Source organism: Gasterosteus aculeatus, chromosome 4 (genome assembly GCF_964276395.1).
Source record: "Gasterosteus aculeatus chromosome 4, fGasAcu3.hap1.1, whole genome shotgun sequence".
Lineage (NCBI taxonomy): Eukaryota > Metazoa > Chordata > Actinopteri > Perciformes > Gasterosteidae > Gasterosteus > Gasterosteus aculeatus.
The window spans coordinates 9,582,135-9,609,716 of NC_135691.1; the positions used below are offsets into that span (position 1 = coordinate 9,582,135).

The 27,582-nt window shown below is 46.3% G+C and overlaps 1 protein-coding gene across 3 annotated transcripts; it reads left to right on the forward strand.

Moving 5' to 3' along the window:
- Window positions 1-265: 265 nt before the first annotated feature.
- Window positions 266-27,531, forward strand: kcnip1a (Kv channel interacting protein 1 a). Of its 3 annotated transcripts, none has more exons than XM_040174507.2 (8): window positions 266-516; window positions 23,634-23,758; window positions 24,567-24,636; window positions 24,731-24,801; window positions 24,894-25,001; window positions 25,100-25,204; window positions 25,705-25,767; window positions 26,010-27,531. In XM_040174507.2, the coding sequence occupies exons 1-8, from the start codon at window positions 429-431 to the stop codon at window positions 26,055-26,057; spliced, it is 678 nt and encodes a 225-aa protein (XP_040030441.1). In that variant the 5' UTR covers window positions 266-428; the 3' UTR covers window positions 26,058-27,531. The 3 variants fall into 3 exon arrangements, with proteins under 3 accessions (XP_040030441.1, XP_040030442.1, XP_040030443.1); XM_040174508.2 differs by lacking the exon at window positions 266-516 and adding an exon at window positions 8,406-8,950; XM_040174509.2 differs by lacking the exon at window positions 266-516 and adding an exon at window positions 16,660-16,911.
- The last annotated feature ends 51 nt before the right edge of the window (window positions 27,532-27,582 follow it).

A 27,582-nucleotide genomic window follows, 5' to 3' on the forward strand; every position in this document is an offset into this window, starting at 1 on the left:
GAAGAAGACGGGGGAAATATAGAAAAGCTCACGAGACGTCTTCATCACTGTCACCCCCCCCCCCCCCCCCCCCCTCACCCCCCCGAGGCTGCCTGAAGATTGGAAGGAAGTTTCTTGTTTCTTGGAAACTTGGACTTGTAAGAGCAACTCCAACACGCTTTGGTTGTGTTGCTTGAGTTTATGTCTCTAACGCGCGTCCCCTCCGGCTCTCCCCCGCTCTCTCCGCGTGCTCACCCCTCTGCCGAGCAGACACCAACTTGGACTCATTCAGAGGAGGGATGGGGGAGGTGGAGGAGGGGTAAGTGGCTGAGGGAAAGCAAGGGGAGATCGCCGCTCCGCCTCTGACCGTCTCCCTCTGTTGTCTTCATACGCTCCATCAGAAGAAGTTGCACCCGTTGCCGCGTGCTGCCCCCCAGGTCGCTGTCACGATGGCCGGGTGTGCCAAGCGCTGCCAACAGGGACTCGTCAAGTTTGCTTCCTCGCTGCACAAACTGATCACTGGGACTCTCATCAAAGGTCTGTAAGTGCTTCTGTCCTGTGTCTCTTCTGGGTTGTGTTTGTGCAAGCGCGCACATGTGTGCATGTTGTCCTCGTCACAGCTGCAAGCCCTGGAAGTATAACTGTGACGTTTCATCGGCCGCGCATTAAAATGAATGTCTCACAAGCTGATGTTCACCTCATCTTCAGCTCGTAAAAATCGGTGCTTTGACCTCCGCTGCCTGCACTCTTGTGCTCTGCAGTTGACCTCGTTCTGTTCAGTGTGCTCTCCAGAGGGGGGACCGAAGGAGACACGGAGGAAGCGATGCAGCAGCTAACAGTGAAGAGAGATGAAGTTGATGTAGGGCAGTGTGTGTGTGTGGGTGTGTGTGTGGCTGTGAGGTAAAGGAGCCGTATATGCACACGATGCTGAGAGGAAGCGGAGGGGTTGTACTGTTGTGATTCGTTAGCTGTTATTTGTGTGTTGGTGTGCGTCCACGGTGCCTGCATGTGTCTTTTTTTGTGTGCACGTATTGGGGTAAATTTAATGCGTTTTATTGTTGAAGCTTAGCAGGGGAATACACGCAGAAAAAATCTGTGCTGCACAGCAGCAGCCTGGAGGAACACACACAAACACACACACACACATACAGTATAATGCTCTTTGAGCCAATTGACATTTTGTCCGGAGGGATGGGAAACGTCATAGAAGTCAGTCACACACACATACATTAGACTCACAAAGACCTACTCACTCACACATATGTTTAAGGATAGTTCAGGCGTTCTGTCACAGTGGGTAGAAATGCCCACAAGGAACACGCACACACACACACACACACACACACACACACACACACACACACACACACACACACACACACACACGTCATGAAGGAGCTGCTGCTGAGATTTGGTTGCGTAACAAATTATTGCTTAGAAGAAAACTCATAGTCAACACAGGAAGCAGGAGTAAGCATGAACTGAAAGTCTTTTTCTATCACACGCACACACACACAGAAAAAACTAAACACACACGTGCCCTAAAGCCATTAGGGCCTTTACAGTGTTGTTACTGTGTGGCTCGTGACTACACGTTTCTCTCCTATTGTGGATGTTTCTGTTTTAACCTTTTTTCTTTAAATCCATGAACAAACAGTTCTACTGTTGTGTTTCAATCACAAATAGTTCAAATTTGAGTTTTTCTGAGGGGCTGTTAGAATCCTTCACTACACCCGGTGGTTGTAAACTGCTTAGTTACGAAGATATTTAAAGAACAAGGAACACAAGTCAACCTTCCGGCTGCCTGCCTGATGATGTCTAACTGAGTTAGTTTTTAGTTTTTTTCAGCTGATGAAGGGCAGATAACACACACACTGCGTCTTTAATGTGGGTTTCAAACTTAGTTCTGCAGTGAGGGAAACTGAACGAACCAGAGGAGCCCGAGATGCTACGAGTTTCCCTACACTGTCCACTTCCCACGGTGCAACTTGTTAGCATCTTTCATCAGACTCTCGGACCCCCTCACATCTTTCAAGGCTGAGCTCCTCTTAATGACGAGTAAAAGGATCCTTGTGTGTCAAATTTGTGGCGGGCCCTTTCTGTTTCCTCTCAGTTTGCTTTGAAATACTAATAGTACTTCAAAAGTTACTGATGCTTCACCTCCGTCCCCTTGGGGTACATCACATACGGGAGAACAGGGCGATATTTGCATTGAAAGTGGGGTCAACAACACTTCTTTGCCATTGGTCGAGGGGGAAACTTTGCCCATGTGATGATGTGCTCTGCTACAAAAAGCAGGAGGAAAGCTCAGTAGCACCGACACCATTTTGTCCTCTTTAGTAGGATGTATTCCCAAAAGGTTAAGAAGAGCCAGTGTGCTCTGCAGCCGAAGGGCCTCTCTGACTTTTATACTTTGACTTACACACTGTTTTTTTTTTAATGACCTTTAGCAGACTGCATTTTAGGACACTTGTAACATTAATATATTCCTTTCCCTCAGTAGCAGCAACAGCTGTTGAGGAAGTAGTGAGATTGTGTTTATTCAGTGGACTGAAAGACAATGCAAATGCAGGTGTGCTCACAGGATGTGTTTGTGTGCAGGGCGACGTTAGAGCACCATTGACCTCTGCTGGTAGTTTTGAGAAAATGCAGCTTATTCGCCAGAAAATCCCATCTGCTGACCTCATGGATCAGCTAAGAAAAAGTCCATGATTTCTCCTTAATTCTGAACGTATTGACTGTGGTTCCCACTTGAAATGTACAGCATGTGTGCACTGTGAGCAACCACTGTTAATTAAATCCCTGAAGCTGAAAGCGGCACAAATGGTTATAAACAGAGAAAGTTGATATGATTTGAATTCACTTGAAGTGGTTAGGCTTGTAACATTCAACCAGTAGCTGTTTATGAATCATTGATTGGTCAATATAAAAAGAAAAGGACATGGCGTGTTGTTATCAATATTGCTGGTATCATGTAAAATGTTGTCTGTAATTTTAACCTCAAATAGGTTTTGTATTGGCAAAAGTGTGGGATAAACTGTAAATCTTAATGCCATGCTTTCTACTGTACTGTTGAGTAATTCACCTTTTTGAAAATACCCCTTTTAAGCTGTGCTCACTTCTTCTGTAACTGCAGGCTGATTAAACTAAATCCCTGTCTTCACCTCCTTCTCCTCTGAGTTCATCTCTGTCTTTCCCTCCCTGCTCAGCCCTAAACTTCTCCACTGAATTCCTGTTAACTGGTGAAAAACACGCTGTAAACATCCTGTCAAGCCACGCCAGCGCCTGCAGGATTTCCCTTATCTTTCCCATGCAGGCTGCCCTCCGGTGCCTCCCTCCGCCGCACAACGCCGCGCTCTGTGGGTTCGATCCCCAAGTCTGCAGGTGGAAATGTCCCGGAACTCCAAATTGCTCCTGAAGGCTGTGCCATTGGGGGGTCGAGTGGGCTTTAAAACGCATTAGTTCATTAACTGATGGGCAGGTGGCGCTGTGCTTACAGGGGCTCTGAGGGGGTCTGAAGAGTAGAAATTCAATATTCATCACACAAGAGAAGACAAAGAAAACTAACTTTGGCTAAAAAGTCCAAAGCAAAACACAGAAAGTACACAGCAAATTTCAGAGAGTTAAATTGACTCTGTGAGATTCAATTTTAACTGTAAGATGGTGTTTATATTATCCCAATCTTGTCAGTGTTAAATCAACACTCAATGAAGTATTAACAAGTTAACTCGGAATAAGTGTCAAAAATAAATCTGCTCGGTGTTAAATACATTACAGGTCATTTAGCTGACACGTTTATCCAAAGTGACTTACATTGCATTCTTAACCCATGGTTTTTACATTTTAGGGGTTAGGTGTCTTGCTCAGGGACACTTTGACATAGAGCAGCCAGGATTTGAACCACCAACCCTGTGGTTCCCAGCTCACCCTCTCTACTCCATGTGCCACAGGACGTAGAGTTAAACCAAAACCCAAGAAGTGTGACATTGTACAGTTACATGTCAAACCTATCAAAGAGTTAATTTAACTCTACTAAGTGTCACAAATGAATCTGATCTTGACACTGAATAATGACACCAGCCATTCCGTACAATTAACTCTGTAAGAGTTGAATTAACTTTTTCAGTGTGATTTCAACTCTGCACTTCAACACTTTGTAGTAATTAACTCTAAGAATTTTGCTGTGCAGTAATCGGCCCCTTCTTTTCTTCAGCCTCCAGTTACCTCATATTAATATTAATACAACATGGGAAGGATTACATGAAATCTACTTCATCTTTTCCACATCCGTGCCTGGAGGTTCTTTGGTAATCAGAAACAAACCCCGTTCATGTGATACTTTCGCGGAGGAACCAAAGATGAATGTGCCACTCAGTCTGCTGAGTGCTCCTGCGTTGGGAATGAGAGGAACACGCAATCCTAATCATCCTTTTCCTTCCTGCCCGTTTACCGGATCGACCAGATGAGCTCATTTCCCAGAGAGGAAAAAAAAAGCTTTGTTCATTGACAAAGAAGATGACCCAAGCGTCCTACATTTTAACTTCAGTAATGCTTCATTTACAGGTCTCACTTGAATGCCGTGAATTGTTTCTTTTCTCCCGGACTGTGAGGTGGTCGGAGTGCACAGCAGAGGGCGTCAGCCTCCTCGTCCTCACGTCTTTCCGTTGCTGAAGTCAACGTCGGAGCAGCTTAAATGAAGCAAAGACGGACTTGAGTCTTAAGCAAGCAGAGCATTATATATTCAGCGCCTCAAAGTGCTGGCTGATGAGGCAGCTCTTCCTCCGGTTTGATGAATGATGACGGACGCAGAGGTGGAATTTCAAGCTGTGGGTTCACCAGCGACGGCCTGGAGGGAAAATGTTCCACAGAAGTGCTTAATGAAACATTCCGCCGCTCCCCTTTTGGTCATTAGATATTCCTTTCAGGTCCTCCAGCTTTGATTCGGGGCTACTTGGCTTCACTTCACTGTATTCAAAGAAGCGAAGGCGTGAAAGTAGGATGGAGAAGTATCTGTCTGCACGATTGCACTCTTTACACATGTGTAGGTAAGCATGTGTCTATCTTTGTGCACACATGCTGTGTGGATATTTCAGAGACTGCTTTTCCCTGTCTGTGCTCCTGTGTGTGTGTGTGTGTGTGTGTGTGTGTGTGTGTGAGAACTGCTGCTTAGAAAAAGCTGTCATATCACTTTTAATGCGCCATAGGGGACACAGTGCATGTTTAATACGAAATAGTAATTCATATGGAGGCGGGTCTCAGGGGACGGGACACCATTGTACCCGCCAGCTGTGTAATAAATCCCCAAGCTGCATGGAATGAACCCTTGCATCAGTCTTTATCTGCTGAGGAGGAAGGAAAAGTGAGACGCGGAAGGGCAGAGTCAATCAAATGGAAGTATTTGTATTGGGTGCAGAAAAACTTGGCATTTTCTTTTGGAAGGAAAAAAGTCCAGTTCAGTCCAGTTAGCAAGATTGTAAAAAACTAATTAAAAATAAATCCTCTTGTGTATCAAGTGCTAAATGTCTGCGTCTAGGAATAGTAAACATGCATGGTAGTAAACAGTAAATACTTCACACTAGCTGAATGGTTCACAGCTTGGTGTTAGTAGGTTAGACGTTGGCTGCGAAAGAGGAGTATTTCCCATCCTGACAGGTGGCATTCAGTACGTGGGCGGCGTACAATGTGGCCTAAAAGAGAGACACCGAACCGACTGGCGTCCCTGTTCCTGCAGACGTAACGCACGCTCGGCCCGTCAGGTACCGTTAAACACGATCAGCGTTCTCTCCCTGCCTGCGCGTTGACCGCCGTCAGGCCTCGTTGCACAGACACGGACTGTGTCGGCGTGTAGTCAGCGTAGCAGCCGCTCACATTCTGTCAGGATGGTGGAGCTCGTCTCCTCCATCCATTACTCCGGTAAATCACCCTGTTGGTTCTGATGACTCGGATCACACTCGGCCCCTCCCTCCCCACCTACATCTCCCCTCTATCTTACGTTGACCTACCAGTTTTCTGCTCTGATTTGCTTCTTTCATTTCCCTGCCTAACCCTTCCCATCTATCTCACCTTCTACATTCTCACTGTCTCACTCTCTTCTGCACTCCTTCTGTAGTTATTATCGCTCCCCTGTCTCAGTTTCCTCACTCGTTCCCTATTCCCTCCCCTCCCCGCTGCCCTTTCAATCCTCAACTCTCATCTCCTCTCTTCTGTGTGCTCGTCACTGTGACCGTTCACATGCAGCCTCCGTTTGATAAGACCAGATACCGACTGGCCGCACAATTTATTATTCGCTGCCCCGTTTCCTCTGCTTCTCAACACCTTCTTACGCTGCTGTCAAATGCCTCCCCGCCCTTCTGTCTGACACCATCCTTTTCTTCGCCTCACCATTCAGGCCGTCATCTCCATCCGGTGAAAGGTCCGTTGTGTAATGGTTAATGAATGCTGAGCTCAGGATGACGCTCAGCACCTTGGACAGCACCGTGTGTCTCATCACGTCGGGCTTAATGTCTCGGACGAGTTTTGGCCCACGGCCTAATGGGATGAACCTGTTGCTGTTTAGTGTTATTACTCTGCAAAGCTACTTTAGTTTCCTGGTCCGAACCGCTTACCAATAAATGCCTCAATTACTTTGTCCGCGCTTTTAGGGGATATCTAAAAGTATTCTGAATGACATTATTTTAAAGGGATTTCAGTAGATTTCGGTAAAGATTTCTGGATATATGTGATGAACTATACTGGCTTTCTTCACACTCATGACACTCCTGATAACTTTTCCAGATTTCGGCGGTGTTTCTAGGAAAGAACCCTTGGTACTGACTGGAGGTAATATAGACAAACATGCATCAATTCAGCAAACTGAAAAAATATTGACAGCAAATGTTGGTGTTTTAGCTTCAACCCGCGGGACTTACGACTCTTCTCCATCAGTAGCAGAAGAAGGAAGTTGCATTAGACATCAGGGTGGTTGGGTGGATTGCACAGCGCACGTGTGTCTCAATGTCCTCCTTGACCTCCGTGACTCCCGGTCGCTGACTCGGACCTCTGTCCAATCGATGTTGTGACCTCTCTTGGTCTCATGTCAACAGGTAGCTGACGTCTTTCCCTCCCAGGGTCCACGGCACCACCCAAGTCTTCTTCTCCTTCCCTGTGTTTGATCCACCAAATCCGCCTCCTCTCCCCTGATGAATGCGTGTGAAAGTCAAACCTCACATTGTCTCGTCTTGTCCGAATCGAGTCGCGTGTCAACGTGTCGCTGCCGTAATGTGTTTTCTCTCTGTTGATAAATTGCCACCTCTACCGCTGGGTGATTGTATGTGTGCGTCTGTGCCCGTGTGTGGAATGTGTTTGTTGTTATTTGATTTTGATTGGAAGCTGCTGCCAGATCTGCCTCCGTCAGGAGAGCCAGAGGAGGAGAAAGGGGAGGTGTGTGTGTGTGTGTGTGTGTTTGTGTGTTGGGGTGAGCTCTTGCATACTCAAAAAATGTCTCCCCCCCCATTACCCTGCAGTGCTCCTCCCTCTCTCCCCCTCTCTCCCTCTCTTCTCTCCTTATTTACCTTCCTCTCGTCCACTGTTCGCCTCCTTCTTCGTCCTCTTCATTTTCACCCCGTATTGATCTCCAGCGTTCAGCCAGCAGCTTTTAATGAACACCGCGTGCTAATGGCGTCATCATCGTTCTTTATGGCCTCAGCGGAGCCACAGACTCGCCGCCGCTGTAAATTGTTTTCCCAACTAAAGCCACACGAGGAATTTCAATGGGGTGGAAGGGGTGGGTGGTGTAACACAGAGGGCAGCAAGGAGTTAAGTGAGTGACGGGGGGGGGGGCACACGTGTGAGGTGCACTGTCGCCATTCCCCTGCTTGCATCTGTCCTGACTGTGGTCCTGCGTGATGATTCACCAGCAGAGAACATGTCGGCTAAACGGAGGCACACGCACACGCATGTGCAGCACACCGCAGGCACACGCACATGCTGACACACACTGAATTACAAAGCGGGGTGGCTCAGTCTCACCCGCCCTAATCTCCCCTCACCTCTTGCACCTCCCTCCTCCCCTTTTTACCCCCTTCTTCCCATTTTGCCCCCCCCTCTCTTCTTCTCTCTTTTACTGCTCTTCCCCCTCGTAAATGTCCCATTCCCCTTTCCTTTGCTCTCGTATCATCCCTTGAGTGTTTCCTCCCCTCCTCCCCTCTCCTCCCACACACACACACACACCCTTTTCTCTACCGTTCCCTCTCTCCGTCTCCGTCCTTTACCCGTGCAACAGTGGGCAATCCCTCTTCCACAGCAGCAGGACAAGCGGGGAGAAGCAAAGACAGACAGGGGCAGATATGTAAAGAGGTGGAGCGACTTGAGTCTGGTGGCGGAGGACACAAAGAGAGAGAGAGAGAGAGAGCGATAGGGGGGAGAGGGAAGTCTGCAGAGAGGGAGGCAGAAGGGAAATAGGCAGCGTCGGTGGCAGCGTAGACCAAGGTTGCTCCAGTGTGCATGCGCGCCAGCTTTTTCATTCACACTCTCTCACTCTCACACACACGCACACACACACACACGTCCTCTCTCTCTTACTCACCCACTCGCTCATTCACACACACAGACGTTCACACACACACACACACACACACACACACACACACACACACACACACACACACACACACACAGACGTACACACACACACACACAGACGTACACACACAGCCTCGAGCAGAAGCAGCAGAGCATCGTGGGTGTGAAGCAGCATGAGATGTGATAGCTGTTCCTCTACCCGTACCGCTGGCTGATGCACTAACTTAATTAGAGCACACACACACACACACACACACCTCCTACACGCGTACTCACTAGCACACCTTGGTTATAGGCGGGAAGACACACACGCACTCGCAGAAACACTCAACCGGTCTGCAGCCAGGAGTCAACATGGGTCTTGTGGTGGGAACCTTTTCCATGCAAACCAAGCAGGTGAACTACCGCAAAGGTAAGAATGAATTTCTCCCTCAAACGCCCTCAAGATGTGCGCGCTTGCGTGTGTTTGTGTTCACATGACACGTGACCGTCATACGAGGCGATCACCTGTCATGTTGCGTATTTGTGCATTAAGCACAGAGCTGTGTTTGTTTGCTCTCATGGGCTGAATGCACACAGAGCAGGGAAGTAAAGTTGGCAAAGAATTTTGATTTAGAATTGGTTTGTGAGGCATTCTCTCCGCCATCTGCCCTGTGGATGTAGGAATGTTATTGTGTGTGTGTGTGTGTGTGTGTGTCCTCTTCACTGGGCATGTCTATAAAAGGTGATGGTATTCACCATCGGCTCTCTTAACCAAACCTGATTCCTGTCTGCCTGTGACAGGAGGAACTGGCACTGCATGCATATGTGTGTGTGTGTGTGTGTGTGTGTGTGTGTGTGTTCATAGACCAAAATAAGAATGTGCAGCTTCGTCCATGAAGACATTTGCGAGCAAAAAAAACACCCTCCTGGAACGTAGGAGGATGCAATGGGGTCAAAGGTGTTGTGTATGTTGTGCGACGGCTGCGACAGAGGTGGGTGTGTGCAGTCAGTGTTTTTTTGGTGTGAGCTGTCAGCCTTTAGCCGTGATCCGTCCTGTGTCGGCTGACCTCAGACCTGATGTTTATCATCATCAGCAGATACAGCGCCGCACCCTCAGCGGCCGAGGAGACACATCACGTTTTGCCACGCTGTCACATGTAGAAACCTGCCGAGCCGTGATATCGTATAAGACAGACTGCATGACCTCGGCTGTCTGGATCTCCTGTCTGTCACCACGCGAAACACTTGAAATGTCTGTAAAAGCCTTCAGAGAGCCGATGGATGGTTCTGAAATAGAGGCACGTATAGCATCCTGCGTGGAGTGTTTACCTTAATTCCCGACCATGGCGACAGCTCTCAGCAGATACTTTACATCAATGCTCAACAGATGAGGCACATTTTAAAGATGGAGCCAAAAATAAGAAACCTACAGAAAGATTGCTGAAGCAACAGCGAAAACACACGTGTCCGACGTGTTGTCTTCTAACAAATGAACTCTAGTTGGGCAGCCGTGCTTACAAAGCAACTGAGATTTATTTTTTGCACATTTTAAACTCTCTTGTCAGGGTAATACATCTAAATAGCAGCCACTTTGAAGTATGCACTGTGGGTGTTAGAATGGGATGCCGATAGACGCATTAAAAAAGTGGGAGTGAGAAATCGCAGAAAGTTGAGGACAGGAAGCGAGGTTTTCTCCTCAGGGGGCTGCAGTGTGAGTGTCAGAGAATATGTGTGCGTGTGATACCATCTGCTGCTCCGTTACAAAAAGTGTGCTAATGAAAGCAGGGCAGGATTCATTTTGCATGGAAGGCTGGCCCATCCTCTGTCACCACCCAGTAGGAGGTAAAGTTGCTGGAGAAACAGAACTTTTCAAGTGTCAGGATCTCAAATATTTTCTACGTACGGTCTGACTTTGTGCGAGGCCGAGGCACGTCGAGCTCGTGAAGTCTGATGACCATGTGACCAGACAAAAACTCTTCAAAATTCTGTTATAAAAGTGCCTTTTCCTATTTTTAGTATTCTGTATGACCCCTGAGATCGTGTCGCACTCGAATGATTGAATAAGAGGAAGAGAGGCTTATTTCTCTCACCGGCCTGTTTCATCCATACTGCTGCCCTCACTGCTTGTCCTTTTGAGTCCTTTGTCTTTGATTTCACATAATTTACTGAAATTGATTCACCAATGATTTGGTTGGAAAAAGGAAAACCACCTTTCAAAATAAAATATATGAATTGACCTTCTTTGTATGATCCCTGGATATGTATATACTGCTTGTATCAAATAAACTCTGACAGTCACGTTATCACACGGCAAGTTACAAAAATTCAGAAGTGAACGACCAGGCTCTAAAAGAACAACAAAAGAAAACCGCTTCAATTGAAAGATTATTAGTCCAGCATTGGACGGTTAAAATTAACATTCCATTATCAAGCTAGTTAATGGATATATAGCCGGGCGCAGCTCAAAACATCCTTGAGCACTTAACTCCAATTGCCTGTTCCAACGTTGATGACAGGCCCTCTGCACAGCGCTTTGCTCTAGCAGCCATGTAAACAAAGGCTTTCCATTGACAATCCTATTCAGGGCTTTTTATAGAGATGAAATGACTAAAACGAATTCATGGACGTTGCCGAACAAACTGAGTGCTGTGAGGCTCACTAAATGAATGAGAGGTTGGCTTTAAGGAGTAAGGGCAAAATGACGGAAAACTATCCACTGTCACTGTGCACAAACCCCTCTGCTCCTGTGAAATATTTCCCTGCAGGAATGTCACTACAAAACCTGCACCTCGCCGACACGTTCGTCTCCTTGTCTGTTTTTCTCTCTGCTTTCATTTCTCTGTTCTCTCCAGCTCCTTGTCTTACCTGCTATCACCTCATTTCACCTCCTCATTTTGTCTTTTACGTGCACTGGTCCCTTCAGGTTTTTCTCTTTTATCTCCCGAGCTGCTCTCCTCTTGATCGATGGCTATTTGTCTGCCTCCGCTGTCTCTCTCCGTTCGTCTCACTCTCTCAAACCCTCACATATCTTTGTGTTCTGCTGAGGGGGTTTTTGCCCAGAAGATAGCCTTAGCCCACTCTAAGATAACTCCAGCTGCTTTTACGTAGAGTGGAGGATGTATCACAATGTACGTGTGTTGCTGGAGAACATGTGTGTTGGATTTGACGTATCTGCCAGCTGCGGGGCTCAAGAGCTGACTGGAGAGGAGCCCTGTTTGCTCGATAGACTTCCTTGATCAAAAGAAGTGCACTGAAAGAGCCAATTAGGACAGCAAAAGAGCTTTACCAGGCACATGGCAACATTGAATTGGTTTCTGGCAGATCCCAGGTCAGGTGTTTGGCTTAGTATGGGCAGAAATGTTATTTTAAAAACCTCATAACTGATGTTTGTTCACCGTCCAAGTCTAGATTTACACAGGAAGCGTTATTTCCATTTTAAAAGATCTGCCCGTCATTTAAGATACTCTGTTAGCGTTTGATCTCTCAGTGTTGAAAATTAAAACCCACGTTGGAGCAATTCATTAAATAAAAAATCAAAACGCTGCACATGTGCAGATGCTTTATTTGCATAATATTTGCAGGCAAATTTAGTGTGCTCAGTTCTTCAAAGCAAAACAACATTTCCGTGCAATTTATCTGGGCAGACGGCTCAGCGCTGCGTTTGCCTTGAGGCCTTTGTAACGCTGCAGCCAATGAGAGAGACGCAGATGATGAATATAGATAGCTACTTAGCTGTGACTATGTGCTGAGGCCTGTACGAGCACTTACGGCAGCAGTGACGCACATCATTTCAACTAAACCGGTGTGACAGCTGAGACGAGATTCAACCGTAGGTGTTGTCAAAGCAGCATTTACCTCTACGAAGAGCTGAAATCTCAGTGAGTTTGAATCGAAAGAAACCTTTTCTCTTTGCAGCAGTTGGTGGACATTAACAGTTGACGCGCCGTTCATTGATCTTATCGTTAGTATCGTATTGCTCTGGTGATCCACTGATCAGAACATGAAATACATATAAAAATATATATAGCTGTTCTTCATGTTGAAAAAACTATTGTTATTAATTATTATTATCTGTGGGAGGAAGATATGCAAACACAACTAATTCATTACACTAATTAGGCTCTGCAACAAAGGGTTTATGCGTAGAAAAGAAAATATTTTTAATATATTTAATATTTTAATATTTTATATAATAATATTAATATATTTTCTAACTCTAAATGGGGCAAACACAGGAACAGGAAACAGCTAATCCAACAATGTCAGAGACCAGTCGTTTTTTTTGTTTCTTTTTTAAATTCTTAAAGAAAAAAGCAGCCTACCGAGGAGTCCATGTACACTTTGTACACAAAGACACGCTGTCTTTGTTTTGTGACCTCTGAGAAATAGGAATCTGTCGCTTTCAGTCGGAGGGGGGACGACAGAATAAGATGAGCACCCTCTATCTATTTATCCGCTAAATAATGATGAAAAAAAAGCTTGCGTGAATGTGTGAGAATTAGAAATCAGGGGTTGTTTGTCACCGCTGACATTCAAACGGTATGTTGGGTTTCTGTTTGTTTCACTGCACCACTGTTCTGCGTTACAGAACAATGTGACACTGGAAATGACACACTGACTATAATAAGTACGCCATCCGACTGTGTTTCGCCGTAAATGATGCATGACGCATCCTTGTGCCCTCATAAGCATCAGGCCAATGAGTCAGAGCTCCCAGTGCCTTTCACTTGATGGGCATCATGTTTATTCCTACAAAAACAACGCAGCAAAGCAAGAAAATATATTCCCGATGTTACAATGTAGCATTTTTTACAATGGCTGAAACGCAGGGATGCAGAATCAGTACTTGCGTGCGTGTGTGTATGTATGTTACGGCATCACTTCTCATGTAAAACTATGAGATACACCGCGGCTGTATTCCCCTTCCCCTTCCCTGCTCTCTCTCTCTCTCTCTCTCTCTCTCTCTATCTCGGACTTGACCTCCTGCCTGCTCTCACCCCGCATGCTCTTCCCCTCTCTACATGTCCATCTAACATGTATTTCTAACTCTGCATTTATTTATGTCCTTCCTTCCCCCCCCCCCCCCCCCCCCCCTTTTCCTTTCCCCCATCTCCCTGATGAGAGATCAATAGCAGATTCTCCTTTAATCATTCTCTTTTTCATGATGTGATGGGAGCCGGCAGGACGCTCAGCATGCATCCACTAATGAAGATACAGGCGGGTGTTGGTGTGAGGATTCATTTGGATAGCTGCAGATATTAGTATTGATTTTCCTGATGGACGTGTTATTCTCAGTCCAAGGCCTCCTTCCCTTTATGACTAATTGCCAAAACCTGGGGGGGGTCAACAAGACAGTGTCACACGGCTACATAAAAATATGATGATCTAGAAATATGATCTAGAACTGTCGCGGTTGTCAACACTGTCGCTCTGAATGTGCTGCTCTGAGGGAGTGGGCTTATTTTTGATGGTTTAGTCTAAATACAGATCTTTAGTTTCACTTTCTGTCATGCTTGCTCCCTTGTTTTGTTTTTCTAAACCTCATTCTCTTTGTTCCTCCGTCGGCTTTCCATGGAAATTTGCCGTCCGCGGGTCTCCCTCATGCTCCTCTCTGCCTTTTCTTTCTTGTGATGCCACTCGCCCACTCTCTCCTGGCTCTTTTTGCCCTCTTTCTTTCTCTTTCTTCCGCTCACAGCATCGTATTCTCCTCTCCAGCTGGAACCTCTCCTGCTGCGTTTCCTCCTTATCCTTTTTCATCTTTCACTGCCAAATACCGTTTCTTCTCTGCCTTTGCTCCTTTTTTTTCCCTTCCTCCTGATGCGCTCCCGTCCTACATCTTTCTGCTCTTGATGTTTGCTACGCTCCTCTCTTCTGTCTCTTATCATGTCCTTCCTCAAAAGTAGGACAGGGGTCCTGCGAAACCGTCTGCAGCTGTTCCTGCATGCCTGCAGGAAAACACCAGGCAATTTGGCAACAACACACACACACACACACACACACGCGCGGACCAACCTCTGGCTCTTTCTCTCTGCTCTACTGACAAATTATGAAATGATTAATAGTGAGACATTCTGTCACTGTGTGGAAATGGGGCTGTCACAGACCGAAGGGAGGAGAGGGATGGAGAAGAGAGATTGGCAACGACCCAGAAACAATGGATGAAGCGACACAACACAGAAGACGGATGCGTTTTACAAAGATTACAGTAATACATGAAGATATGCAGATAAAGGTGTATTGGTGTTGGCTGTTTCCTGGTAGCCACATTTATAGATAAGATAGTGGAAGGAGATGCAGGTTTAAGCACAAAGAAGAAAGTATGGCGCTGTGAAAATTGGAGGAATTTACTGCCTATGAATTCCTACAGGCACGCTGCAGGCTATTCATTTTGTAGTGTGTGTGTGTGTGTGTGTGTGTGTGTGTGTCTGTGTGTGTGTGTGAGAGTGTGTGTGTGTGTGTGTGTGGCAGAAAATGGACATGCTCCATGGTGCTGCACACTTAAGATGCCTTGAATTGGCCATTCTCTCTCTGCCACGTTGGTGAATGTGCAGAATGTATGCTGTGTGTGTGTGTGTGTGTGTGTGTGTGTGTGCGTGCATATGTGTAGGCCGGGTGAACGCATTGCTCCCCACTGCTGTCCATTCTGTCTCCACCGCCTCCAAACCTCACACGTCCAAGAGCCGATTTTCACAGAAACAGATTGGTTTTTGTCACAAAACTAAGTCTTTTGCGCTGAATTGTCCCACATGGCTTCCAGACAATCACACCTCGTTCATTATTCAGCATCAGCAGACAAAAAGTGTCCCATATTCGGAGCGGTTGCCACATTCGGAGGTTCTTTATAACGGGCGGCTGACTTGATATAACAGCACAGCGTCTCTATTTGCTCATTTCGCGAAAGAGATTTGAAATGTTTTCACCCTTGAAATCCAACTGTGACCTATTGATAATGACGTGTTTACACGTCGGGTCCTGGCTGCTTTTTATATTGGAAATCCATCATGAGAGGATGGGATCCTGTTGCGTGTTGATAGAATTATCTGAACACAGCATTTAATGCTCTTTCTATTACATTTACTTCACAACTAGTTGTTACAGGCCTTAAGCTTATTATTGAGGTCATAGTCAACGGTGTGGTTGTACTTCATTATATTGATTTTATGCTTTATCGCTCTTTCTCTCCTGAAGGGGGCAGAATATTAGAAACAATGTGATTATAATGCAGTCCAACCCGAAACAACCCTAACTATTTACTGAATGATTTCATGCATCGTAAAAGTAGACATTATAGATATATATACATATGTGTGTGAATGTACTACTTCCATTTCCTCCACTGCATCTATAACGGCCTTTAAATTTGTCTCGTTGTTCTTTCATCAATCCAGGCCGTGTACCTTGTTTGTAGTGAGCAGCTCTCACAAGCAACAGCGTGCACTCCTCCGGTTTGATCCGACACTCGTCATGATCCCTCTATTTCTACCCTCTTAAATATCTCATTCTTCTCCCTTTTCCTGCCTTTAATCCCTCTCTCTCTCTCTCTCTTTTGACTTTAAGCCTTTTTTTCTCCATCTGCTACAACTCACAGTCTCTGCGTTCCTTCATCCGTCCCCTGTTAAAGCGTAGGTGGGGGTATTATGATGGATGAAGTGCATGGAGGTGTGGATGGATTGAAGTGGCCTTTTCGTGGACAAAACCGTGATGTTGAGGAAAAACACAAGTGATGCAGTGATGCAGTCCCTTCACTTCATAATTCATATTTTCATCTCAAATCAATACCTCGGGCTGTATCTTTTTACATATTTGTCCCCCATCAGAGGGCAACAGATGCGTTTGTGTGTGAAATGCAACATGACATGTTTGTTTGTTTTTTGCATTGTGGAGTGTTATCCTTTACAAATCAATGGGTACCCTCGTATTCATTTATAATTTGGTGAATCAACACCTTGGCAATTTCATACTGAATCACTGATGCCCTGCTTTGCTCCTGGCTGGCGGATGCATGAGAGAGAGAGAGAGAGAGAGAGAGACTACAAACACTAATAAAAAAAGGGAGGGAGGTGAGAGTGGGAGTGTGAGGGGAGAAAAAGGGAAGCGAGACGAGCGCCAAACAGAGGAGGAGCGCCGTGAGGAGGCGTGAAAGGAGGGATGATGGAGAGAGAGGGGTCTCTGACGAGAGCAGCCGCTCAGAGAGGAGAGAGGGAGGAGAGGATGAGAAGAGGAAGGAGGCTGAGGGAGAGCGTGTGTGCGCACGAGCCGTCCCAACACGTGACAAAAAGAGATCCAGACCACAGCACACAGACGCGCTTGTTTCCACGACGACGACAGCAAACATGGGGGCTGTGGTGGGCACGCTGACCATGCAGACCAAGACGAGGAGGCTGTCCAGGGGTGAGGGAATTTGCATATAAACATATAAACACAACGCTTGCACACATATGGGTAGTGGAAGTTTTTTACAATGTGTTTGTGTATTGATCTTCATCACACACACACACACACACACAACACACACACACACACACACACAAATATACAAGGCACGTACGGCAGCTGCTGAATAAAAGATGAAGAAATGCTGGTATTTCAGTTAAGATGCAGTAAGAAGAGGGCATGTGGTGTGTTTGTGCGTGTGTGTGTGCGTGTGTGTGTGTGTGTGTGTGTGTGTAAGTGAGTGCAGGAGAGATCAACAAGTGTTCATAGAGGAGGAAAAGCATCTTTTTATTCCACAACAAAGTTTTAGTGCGATTGTGTGTGTACGTGTGCGTGAGTGCATCTGCATGAAGCAAACCGTGGGAGGAGAGTGAGACACGGCGTGCGTGGTTGTGCGATGTGCGTGTTGCTCTGCCTACAGTGTGTGTGCGCATCGACGGCGCTAAAACACACACACACACACGGTCGAAGGTAATTGTCACTCCGCTCACACGCCGCTTTTCCGTCTTGCTGTTACCTTGGAAGCATGGTAGCCATGGCAACAATAGATGTCAAATATAGGGGTGGTGGATTGGGATATTCCTAAGTAAGTCAAGGCCATGTTAATGAGGCTGAGACAAGCAGAGATGCTTATTGTGTTGACTTTTTTTGTAAAGACCTGTTGCCTGCAGAGAAATGTTTTAGTTCGTCCTGACTCGTCCTAGTAAAAGCCTGTAAACCTCATTTACACACAGCACATCTAAGGGATCCAAACTGCTTAAATGGGCACACTGAGCAGGAGACCAGTGCCAGAGTGAAAGGATGTCCTATTAATAAGTGCAGTCGTATTTGTTGAGGCCGGCTATTATTGGTTTGTCTGCGCAAATTAGACCATACAGGACGTTTTGCGCACGTCCCTCAGGTGAGTGCGTGTGGCTCGTGTCTTTTGAATCAGCTGTTTTGTATCCCCCCCCCCTCGTGGGTGATAGAAAAGCCAAAGCGTAAATGTGTTTGAATAATTTTATAATAATAAAATAAAATAATTTTGAATAATGATGTGATTCGCACTCGCATTGTGAAAAAACGTGTGAAATCTTACTCGTCCTGCAAATGAAAGCCCAGCCGCTGTTTACCTCCACGTTTGCTCTGCACAAACAAACACAGAAGGCAACGTGGCGCTGGGGCCATTTGGAGGGTGTTTGTAATTCTGGTGTCGTGGTGCTCGGGCGTCTCTCCCTCTAACGTGTTGGCTGTGTGCTGGCTTTAGTGCAGCACGGCTCGTGTACGTGCAGCTGCCATTATGTGCTGTGGCAGATAACCTGTTGTTATCCGGGGACTGTGACACAGACAGTGACACGGTGCACGGCTGTAACACTGTGATTAGATTCCTGCAATGATTGATCCTCTGAGCACGAGCTCAATGTTTTAATGGCAGCTTGTCTGTTTTTCATCACGGCTGCTTGTTGCTTTCTCAGCCTGCTTTATTTTCCTGTCAAGCGGTCTTTTCTTCCCCCTCCGACAGCCTCTCCTTGTGTGTACTCCTCCAGCTCCTGTTGTTGTGTCTCCATGGTGTCACACCTTTTCGTGGTGACCTGCGACTACTCATCTCTGCAGCAATATTCTCACCAGGCACATTTCTACCCTCCCCGGTGAATCCTTCATTCCCTTTTTCGCCCCCCCCCCCCCCCCCCCCCTCTGTGTTATTCCTCACTTCCACTGCCGCCTGCAGCGATGCCGTCTCAATCGTCTCCCCGTCTCCCTTCCTTCTCCGTCTCTTCCTCCCTCTCTCATCTTGCTTCCTTTGTGCTCTCTGATTCCTCTTTACCCGCCTCTCGTTTTCTCCCGTTTCACGTCTTTTTCTCTTCCCACTTTCTCGTCTCCTTGTAGATTCCCCCTTTTCATCCTCTCACTCCATCCCAACCCGTGTTCCTCTTTGCCTTTACTCCTAATTTCCCCAGCCACGCGCTCACGTGGCGCCGCCACAATCTGTTCCTCCTGGCAACCTCTTCTCCACACCTCTCTCCCCTCTCTTTATGCATCTATTCTCTCATCTGTTCCCTTCTTCCTTCACCCACGCTCCCATTAGCTGGTGTGAGTGCTTATTAAGTCATTTCGTCATTCTCCTCTCTTGGCATCCAGCAGTGTGTGTGTGTGTGTGTGTGTGTGTGTGTGTGTGTGTGTTTGTGTGCGCGTGCGTGCGTGTGCTTCTACAGATTAGACACGTATTTACTCAAAAGTCAATATTGGCATGCTGCAACCTCTGCCGTCTATGTACGAGCCGTATTTGACTCACGCCTCCTAAACTTAATCGTGGCCCACTAACAATATGAGGAGGTGACGGATGTGGATTTGTGTGTGTGTGTGTGTGTGTGTGTGTGTGTGTGTCTTCGCCCTGCGTGCACTCAAGCAAGCAAACACTGCAAACACCCTCCAGCACTTCAGTCCTCACTCCCAGGCTGAGGGCTGGTGAGCAAACAGCCATGTGTTAGCACACAAGCATGGGAGTGTGTATTCTGTGATCCACAGTTGTGCTGTCTGATATTTCCTCCATGACCCTTGAGATTATGTGCTCAGTCTGGTTTTGCTTGAGGGTTGTGCGACTGCGTGCGTGCGTGTCTCAATGTGTGTGTCCGTGTGAGTCCTCGAGCAGAGCGTTTCATTGGACTTTCGGTGAACCACCCGAAGGCCACTCAGATCGTCCCCACGTCCTCTGGCTTGGGTCGTCTACCGAGGAAGACGATGCATCCTGGAATGAGGGCAATGAGGGAATTGTCGTGCAGCGCTTTTCGCAAGATCGCAAAAACAAGCGTGTCGCAGCTGAAATCCATCTTCAAGATACTTCCTCCACTCCAGCAGGGAGCCCATCGAGCGGCTACCTTCTTGGTGACAGCTTCCCGCCTTTTAATGGGGCCGGTGAGGGAGAGCGAGCGCTCTCCATCGCAGCCAGGACGGCAGATTATGGCTCATTCAGATTACGCAAATGAAACGCTTGCTGGCAAGAATTAAATGACAGCGTGGAGGAAAGAGAGAAAGCATGGGGGAGTCGGAGGGAGAAGAAATGGAGGAGAAAGGAGGGATCAGCGGGCATCAGAAGAAACGACTTAAGAGGGAAGTGAATTGTTCAGCCCTGTTTCTGATGTGCGCTGTGTGTTTGAGTCTTCTCTTCGTCTGCAGTCAATGATGTCAACAACCCCTGACAGGAATGGCTCAGGGTTTCGGTCGAATGTCCGATACGCGCAACTCTCAAGGCCACTTGTTAGGTTGGATGTATCTCTGCTTTGGTGAATTTACTGATTTTGTTTTGGAACACTGTTTCTGTACCTTTTATTTACTAGTAGGCTACCTTCACCCTACAATTAGACCTTGGAACATTGTCTGGAAACTGCGGTGAGATTAGAATTAGGGATATGCACTTCTTAATAACCATGAATGGATTACAGCACAGGCCCAGTGGGTGTAGAAGCCACTATGAACTTGGTTTGAAGTGATCATTTAAAACACATTTTAATTGTAACTCAAAGCCTTCTATCAAATCGGCCGTAGTCTCTTTGATTACAAAAGTCTTAACGGGATGGAGGACTAAAAAATGTTTTGAATGTCTCTGAAGGAAATTGAATGCTTCTCTTGCCATTTAATTAAATTGAACTAAGCAATCGCCGTACTAATCCGAGTTTAGTAAATCGAGCTAAACTTAAATTGAAGAGCGTCATGAACGTGTCACTATTAGAGATGCAGACTGGCTCCTCTGTGAGTCGCTGCTGCCCCCTACTGGTCATTTCGGGTTACGGCACTTTATGCTCTTCTCAGTGAGACACATTACAATATTAAGACATTATCAAGGAGACGGATAGGGTTGTCTCACTGGGTGTCTTCATAACTAATGATTTAGATAAAGTGTTCCTCACATTGTGGAGTAAGTCATTTTAAAAGGACGCACCCGTTGTTTATTTAGAAAAGTCTCTTTGTAGTAAATTAAGTCTCCTGTTGTTCGAGGAGGACTGTGTGTCTTAATGGGGCCGATTAATCAACTGCTGATGTGCTCATAAACACACACACACACACACACACACACACACACACACACACACACACACACACACACACGCACGGTCGTACAGTAGAGAGAAAGTTTATCCACAGCGCTCCGGTGGGACCTCCTGTGAAGGACACAGGGAGTGTAACAGAGGGGGGGGTGCGGGCAGGCGGGGGAGGACAGTTAGTCGGATGGCACAGAGGTCAGCGTAAGAGAGGGAGACGCCCCGGGGAGTCGGGATGCAGGGTGATAAAAAGACAGAGACCGAGAGAGGCAGGCGGGTGCTGATCGCACTGGGAGAAGGCAGGATGGAGAGAATGGAGCAAGTCACAGTTTTAAAGTTAAAGTAAAGAAAGTGGAACAAGGATTAAGAGGAGAGTTGGAGACGCACGGCTTCTAGCAGAGCGGTGGAAAGGAAGGAGTTGGTCGGGATGGAGAAAGAGGAGCCGGGCGAGAGCAGCTTACAAGCTGTAGTCGTCGTTCTGCTGTGCTGTGGGGCCGTCAAAATGCTGCATCTGCTGGGAGTCATCAGTGTGGAGGGTGAGTCAGGACTATAACCACCGTCCCCGTGTCCACACGACCAGCAGAAATAGAATCAGCCTGGTTGTTTTTGGTCATGTTATCATAATGTCATGTATCGCATTTGCAGCCTGCACACACTGTAGATCTTACTTCAGTACATGCTGAAAGGATTTTGCCCTGCTAACCAGTCTGATCAGAAGTGAGTGAAGGTGTGAACCACAATTAATTATTACGATCATTTTGCCACCAAATCGAAAATTCATGATTCCCCTTAACTGTAGTGCTATTTATCAATCTAGATGGTTTGGGAGTCACGTGGTTTTGGAGATATCTGCTTGCCTTTTAGTGAATGATGCCTATTTTTGCATCCTGAGCATCCCCAAACCAGGCTCACACTATGCGTTGTACCTTGAGCTGGGACGCACTGAGCTGTGGTCACTGTGCAGGAGCCATCAAGGCTTTAACATGGACGATAGAGTCACAGCAAAGCCCCACACACGAGTGCACTGGTGTTACCCCTAAAGGTGCGTCAGTGTGAATCTACAGGACAGCATATAAAAGCATCACATCAGTGTGTGTGTGTGTGTGTGTGTGTGTGTGTGTGTGTGTGTGTGTGTGTGTGTGTGTGTGTGTGTGCCAGGGGAAAGGTGCTACAGTATATTAAGAGAGACTGTTTGGCAACTCAACAGAAGTTATACAAGAACATGATGCTGGATGTCATGTGGGCTGTTGCGATTTAAAATTACTTTTATTTGAATTTGCGATGCAATCTTACAAAAAAAATTGAATTAAGACTGTTCAATAACGTTTCAAAGGTATGTAACATCATAACTGGCATTTCAATTCAAACTCACTTTCACACTTAAAGCCGCCACTGTAGGTTCTCTAAGCGGTTCTCTAAACAACATTCATCTGGATCCGTTCTTTTCTTTCTTTATGATGATCTAAATGTTTGATGATCTCATGCCACCCAAAATAGTTCAGCTAACACTAAGCTACGCTTTACATACTGACAAAAGTGGCAAACTTCTCTCCAACTTTCTTCAGGAAACAAGTCACATGACACGATGAGAAACAGGAAGTGGAAGATGAGAGGAGAACGCCGTCTGGTTCCTCTGTTGGCTCCTTTCCATAATGTATTGAGGAGTGGCCTCGAGTGAATACGCTGCAGATACTGGGCCACTTTTTAAAAAATGTCTTCAACCACATCAGTCACCCAGACCCCAAAAACACTGGGAAATAGGGTCCACGTTGAAAAACACCAAAGTTACCCTTTAAATCATAACCAGCAGCACTTCAGGTGCTCATGAAAGCTTCTGCATGGATCACATGGGAGGATTTAAGTGCCAAGGACAGTGTGAACACTGTCGAACGTCATTAAATCAGCACGAGGGGCCCTTGGAAAAGCGCCGGTTCACTCATCGTACCAACATGAGACAGTGTGTCTCTACCTGCTGGCTGCGTACCTCCTCTGATGGCGGCGCAACGATCTGTTCACTGATTACAGGGATTTGCATGTAAATGCAGAGGACAGAGAGGAAATTATACTTGATCAACAGGCGGTGCTTTGGATGGCGAGCTTTTAAAAATCCTTTTTGCAACACAGCTGGACAGTTTAAGGCAGCTCGGTGACATTCAGACTTTATTCTGAAACCGTGTTCAGAAAGCCTCCTACTTAACCACCGACGTGTTTTTTTGGTCCAGCATTTACCGCTAAACGTGTCGTTTTTTTTAGGACCGTTTCTATTAAATAATGCAAGGTTATGATATTATGCATAATTATTACATTCTAAATTGCTTCAGGGAGAATGTGTGCACTTGTGTGTGCTGGCAAGCTGGCTTTCGTGGCAGGTCGAACCAGGCTCTGTGAGCCGGCGCGTCTCGTCTCAGAGTCAATGGCTCGTCCTCCCTCCCCTCGGCGAGGAGAGTAATGAGGTGTTAATGATACGGCCGCTGGGACGAGGAACAGCCAACTGACCTCTACCTCTACCTTTCCTCTCATTCCTGTTTTAAATTAGAGTCCTATCATCTCAGTGTCCCCGCTCCCGGTCATATGCCCACTTTCTTCTTCTCCACAATACTTGGATAGTCCATCCCTCGTTGTGTGTGGCGAATGAGTTGGGAATGTTGCCTTGTGTGTCTTCAGACAAAGCCGATGATGACTTGGAGATGACAACGGTGTGCCATCGACCTGAGGGCCTCGACCAGCTGGAAGCGCTAACCAACTTCAACAAAAGAGAGCTCCAAGTGCTCTACAGGGGCTTCAAGAATGTAAGTGCAACCTGAAACATACACGCCCACGTGTGGATGAGTGCAATGCTCGCTCTAACATGGAAACTTCATGTTTTCTTTGCACCCAGCATACCAAGCGATTTTCCTTTTTTTCTTTCACAACTATTGTATTAATTTCTGTGAACAAAAATATAATCACACCTTTAATCATACAACGGCCTCCCGGCTTGTGCAGTAACCCGTCTGAAGCCAAGAGCAATCCCACCCTAATGTAAGCGTTGTGTTATGTCAAGCCTGACCTGTGAGACGGACTCAGTCGGACTCCAATGAGGTCAAATCCAAAGTGTCACTAATCTGTGGAAATAACAGGTGCATAAGACAAACATTTGGAGCATAAACTGGTGGAGCCGTCCACAGCTTCAATCTCTCTGGTGTAGCTGCATTACGGTTTATTAACACAATTTAATTTGGGCACCAAATCCATTTGGTTGTGGTTCCATATACGGGGCGGATTGTTTGTATACAGCTACACTTTGTGTGTTTTGGCTTTTATTGGTGTTGTGTCTTCCATTTTCTTCTTGATATTAATTATATGTAGATATTTTTTGCAGTAGCCCATTTTCTCTTTGTAAAAGCGAGTGTCGACAGTGACACTGGACAGATGGACAGACTTCGTAACTGCATTCTGTTCTGCTTGTGGTGTTATTAGACAATACTACAATACAACTTCTAGAGGTTTAATCAATAGCCGGGCTCCAATCAACGTTGTTCAATCCTTTGATTTATTCCACATAAATTTGACCGTCCCTCCTCCTCACCCTCTCTTTCTGCCCTTGCCTCTTTCCAGGAATGTCCAAGTGGCATCGTAAGTGAAGAAACCTTCAAGCAGATATACGCCCAGTTCTTCCCGCATGGAGGTAAAGACTGTGTTTGGTGCTGTTTGAGTCCAAACCCGTGTTCTTTCTACCACACACAAGCATTTTCTTCTTCTTCTTCTTTTTCTTCCCGTAGATGCCAGCACCTACGCACACTACCTGTTCAACGCGTTTGACACAGCGCACAGCGGCTCCATCAAGTTCGAGGTTCGCTTGATTCTTCCTGTTCAATTAGAATTCTGGTTTTGTTTTCCACAACAGATCTCCAATCTCAGATCCGTCCTCTTTGTCTCCTCCAGGACTTTGTGACAGCGCTGTCAATCCTGCTGAGGGGCTCCATCACTGAGAAGCTCCAGTGGACCTTCAACCTCTACGACATCAACAGAGACGGATACATCAACAAAGAGGTGGGTCATTGTGGAAGTGTGCATGTCAGTCCTTCATTTATTTCCCAAATTTGTGGTTGTGTTTACACACACTTCTCCTTTGTGGCCTCGTCTGATAGGAGATGACAGACATCGTGAGAGCGATATACGACATGATGGGGAAGTACACTTACCCGGTCTTGAAAAACGAAGCACCCAAACAGCATGTGGAGGCCTTCTTTCTGGTAACATTGGAGTCCTTTAAATAAGTATAATAAAAAAAACTTTCTACAACACAAATATTGACAAATAGCCCAACAGAGATGCACCAGTGAATTGCATGCTTTACATTTCCAAAGGGAGAAACAGCAGAAGAAACTGAGTTAGCACGAGCAGAGGAGCAAAGAAATCCTTCAGAATCAGAATCAGCATCAGCATCATGATGACTGTTTTTTTCTTTGTTCTCCAACCACAAACAGTTTTCTTTTTACAAATAAACCAGAAATCAATTGTAGCTAAAAAGTGAAAACACTTTTTAAAATACGCCACGTGGGTGCGGGACACACTGACCAGTAGCAGGAGACGTCTGAGAGGTGCTGTGGCGTTTCTGCAGTAAAGCACTGAGAATGACTCAATAACCTCCCAGAATAGACCTCGGACTTCAGTCTTTTCAGTGATAAACTCACTCGTATCTTTGGTAATATCTGCGTCCCCTTTGAGACAGTATGTGTGTTGCTTTCCACAGAAAATGGACAAAAACAGAGACGGCGTGGTTACTCTGGACGAATTCATCCTCTCTTGTCAGGAGGTACACTTCTCTTTCATCCCTTCACTTTTATTTACATTTATAGAGCCGAGCCATCAGTAATATCATTAGTAACGCCTCTTTATACTGTGAATTTGTGTTGCTTATCTTCCCCCTTTGCAGGTGTGTTTTAGAGATCACTAACCGTGTCCACGTCTTTGCTGCCCTCTAGCGGCCAGTAAAACAAAGTAAATGATGATTGTTGGGAGACTTTCTCCTCACATTTCCCATCTCTTTTTGCACAGGATGAAAACATCATGAGGTCTCTACAACTCTTTGAAAATGTCATCTAGGACGGCGGAGAGGGAGACGGAGCAACAGACCGAGCGGATAGAAAAGAGATGGAGGAGAAAGAGAGACGAACATACAAGAGAAAGGGAACAGCATCGCCTTCCATTGAAACAAAAAAAATGCATCTTGTCGCGTTGTGAAGAACGGTTGCTGCAAAGCTTCAGGAGGAATCTCTGGAAAAGCTCCCTCTGGACTTAAACCCTTTATTTGACCTCTCTGTGGCCATTCGCCTGGTCTCCATCGCCCTCCTTTGTTGCTGTCGCCTCTGACAGTGCACATTTCATGAGATTGCGTCAATACTGATTCTCTCACTTTTGGTCCGATACCCTTTCTGAAATGTGTAAATTAAACCGTGTCGTCAAGAAGGACTGGAATTCACAGAAGCGGCTGGGCGGTGAGATCCGGCCTGCTTTGTGCATTAGAGGCTTGTCCACCTGCCGTCATCATGCGTTTTCCGTGTCGACACAACCAAACGTGACCAATATTCTGAAGCATGCAAGACAGAAGCCTACATAACGTGTGTGTGTGTGTGTGTGTGTGCCGTAAGAAAACACTCGGTGGCAATATACTCAGTGCAGAGCATACATTTGGGAAGTGTAGCCTCTCGAAGAGCCACCTCGTCCGGCGTGGATGAAGGTCTGCGGAGCTGAACTCGGCCCTCAGCCAGCTTTCCGTCTTTTGTCTCGTGGCAGCTTGCAACAGTCCTCTTTACGCCCGCTGTGTGTGTGTGTGTGTGTGTGTGTGTGTTCCAGTGGTGTCAGTCAGTGTTTCAATGTCGTAAAGGACTGGACTGTAGATATTTAACCGTGGTGTTTATGGCCTCTTAACGCCGTGTGGAATGATTCATGTCTCGTCTGCGTGGTTCTGACTATCTGTCAGTCTTTCTGTCTAATTGGATACAACTCATTACTCTAACACATGGTACTCGTTGTTAAAAACAGAGTGCATTAAGAAGTGTACCGGCTAACCAATGCAGAGTCGCAGAGGGACGTGCATTTGTTTGTTTGTGCGGTTTTGTTGGGTATTAGTGTCTTTTTTTGGTTCTAGCTCCGTCTCGGGGACACCACAATCAGTCCGCCTCAACAGGAGAGTTCTGTCGTCAGTTAACGTCCGTCATAAATGTTGACTTGGAGTGACCAGCCTTTCACTGTGAGGGAGCGACAGGAGAGCGAGCTACGGGAAGGACGGATGGTTGAGAAAGACCGGAGGGAGACGAGAGATTAGGACAGAAGACGAGAGAGACCTTGTCACTGATTCTGAAGGAACGGAAGCCATGTTCAAACAAGGGCCGTCGTTTGGGAGATTGAGCAGGACAAAAAAAAGATTTATAAATGAATCACCGTCACGCCCACTCACTGTGCTACCAGTAGTGTAATAAAAGTCCTCGCTGAGATGTGCTCATCTCAAGGGTGTACAAGACATTCATCCAAACAGACTGACAGACAGGTAGAAAAACTGATCTTTAAAAAACTGTCACAATTAAATAATATGTGTATTGAAATACTGTAAAAATCATTATATTTATCA

Coding starts and splice junctions, on each gene's coding strand:
- kcnip1a (XM_040174507.2), top strand. CDS start 429: ATGGCCGGGTGTGCCAAGCGCTGCCAACAGGGACTCGTCAAGTTTGCT. Junction 23,759..24,566: donor TCTACAGGGGCTTCAAGAAT/GTAAGTGCAACC, acceptor GCCTCTTTCCAG/GAATGTCCAAGTGGCATCGT. Junction 25,768..26,009: donor TCATCCTCTCTTGTCAGGAG/GTACACTTCTCT, acceptor CTTTTTGCACAG/GATGAAAACATCATGAGGTC.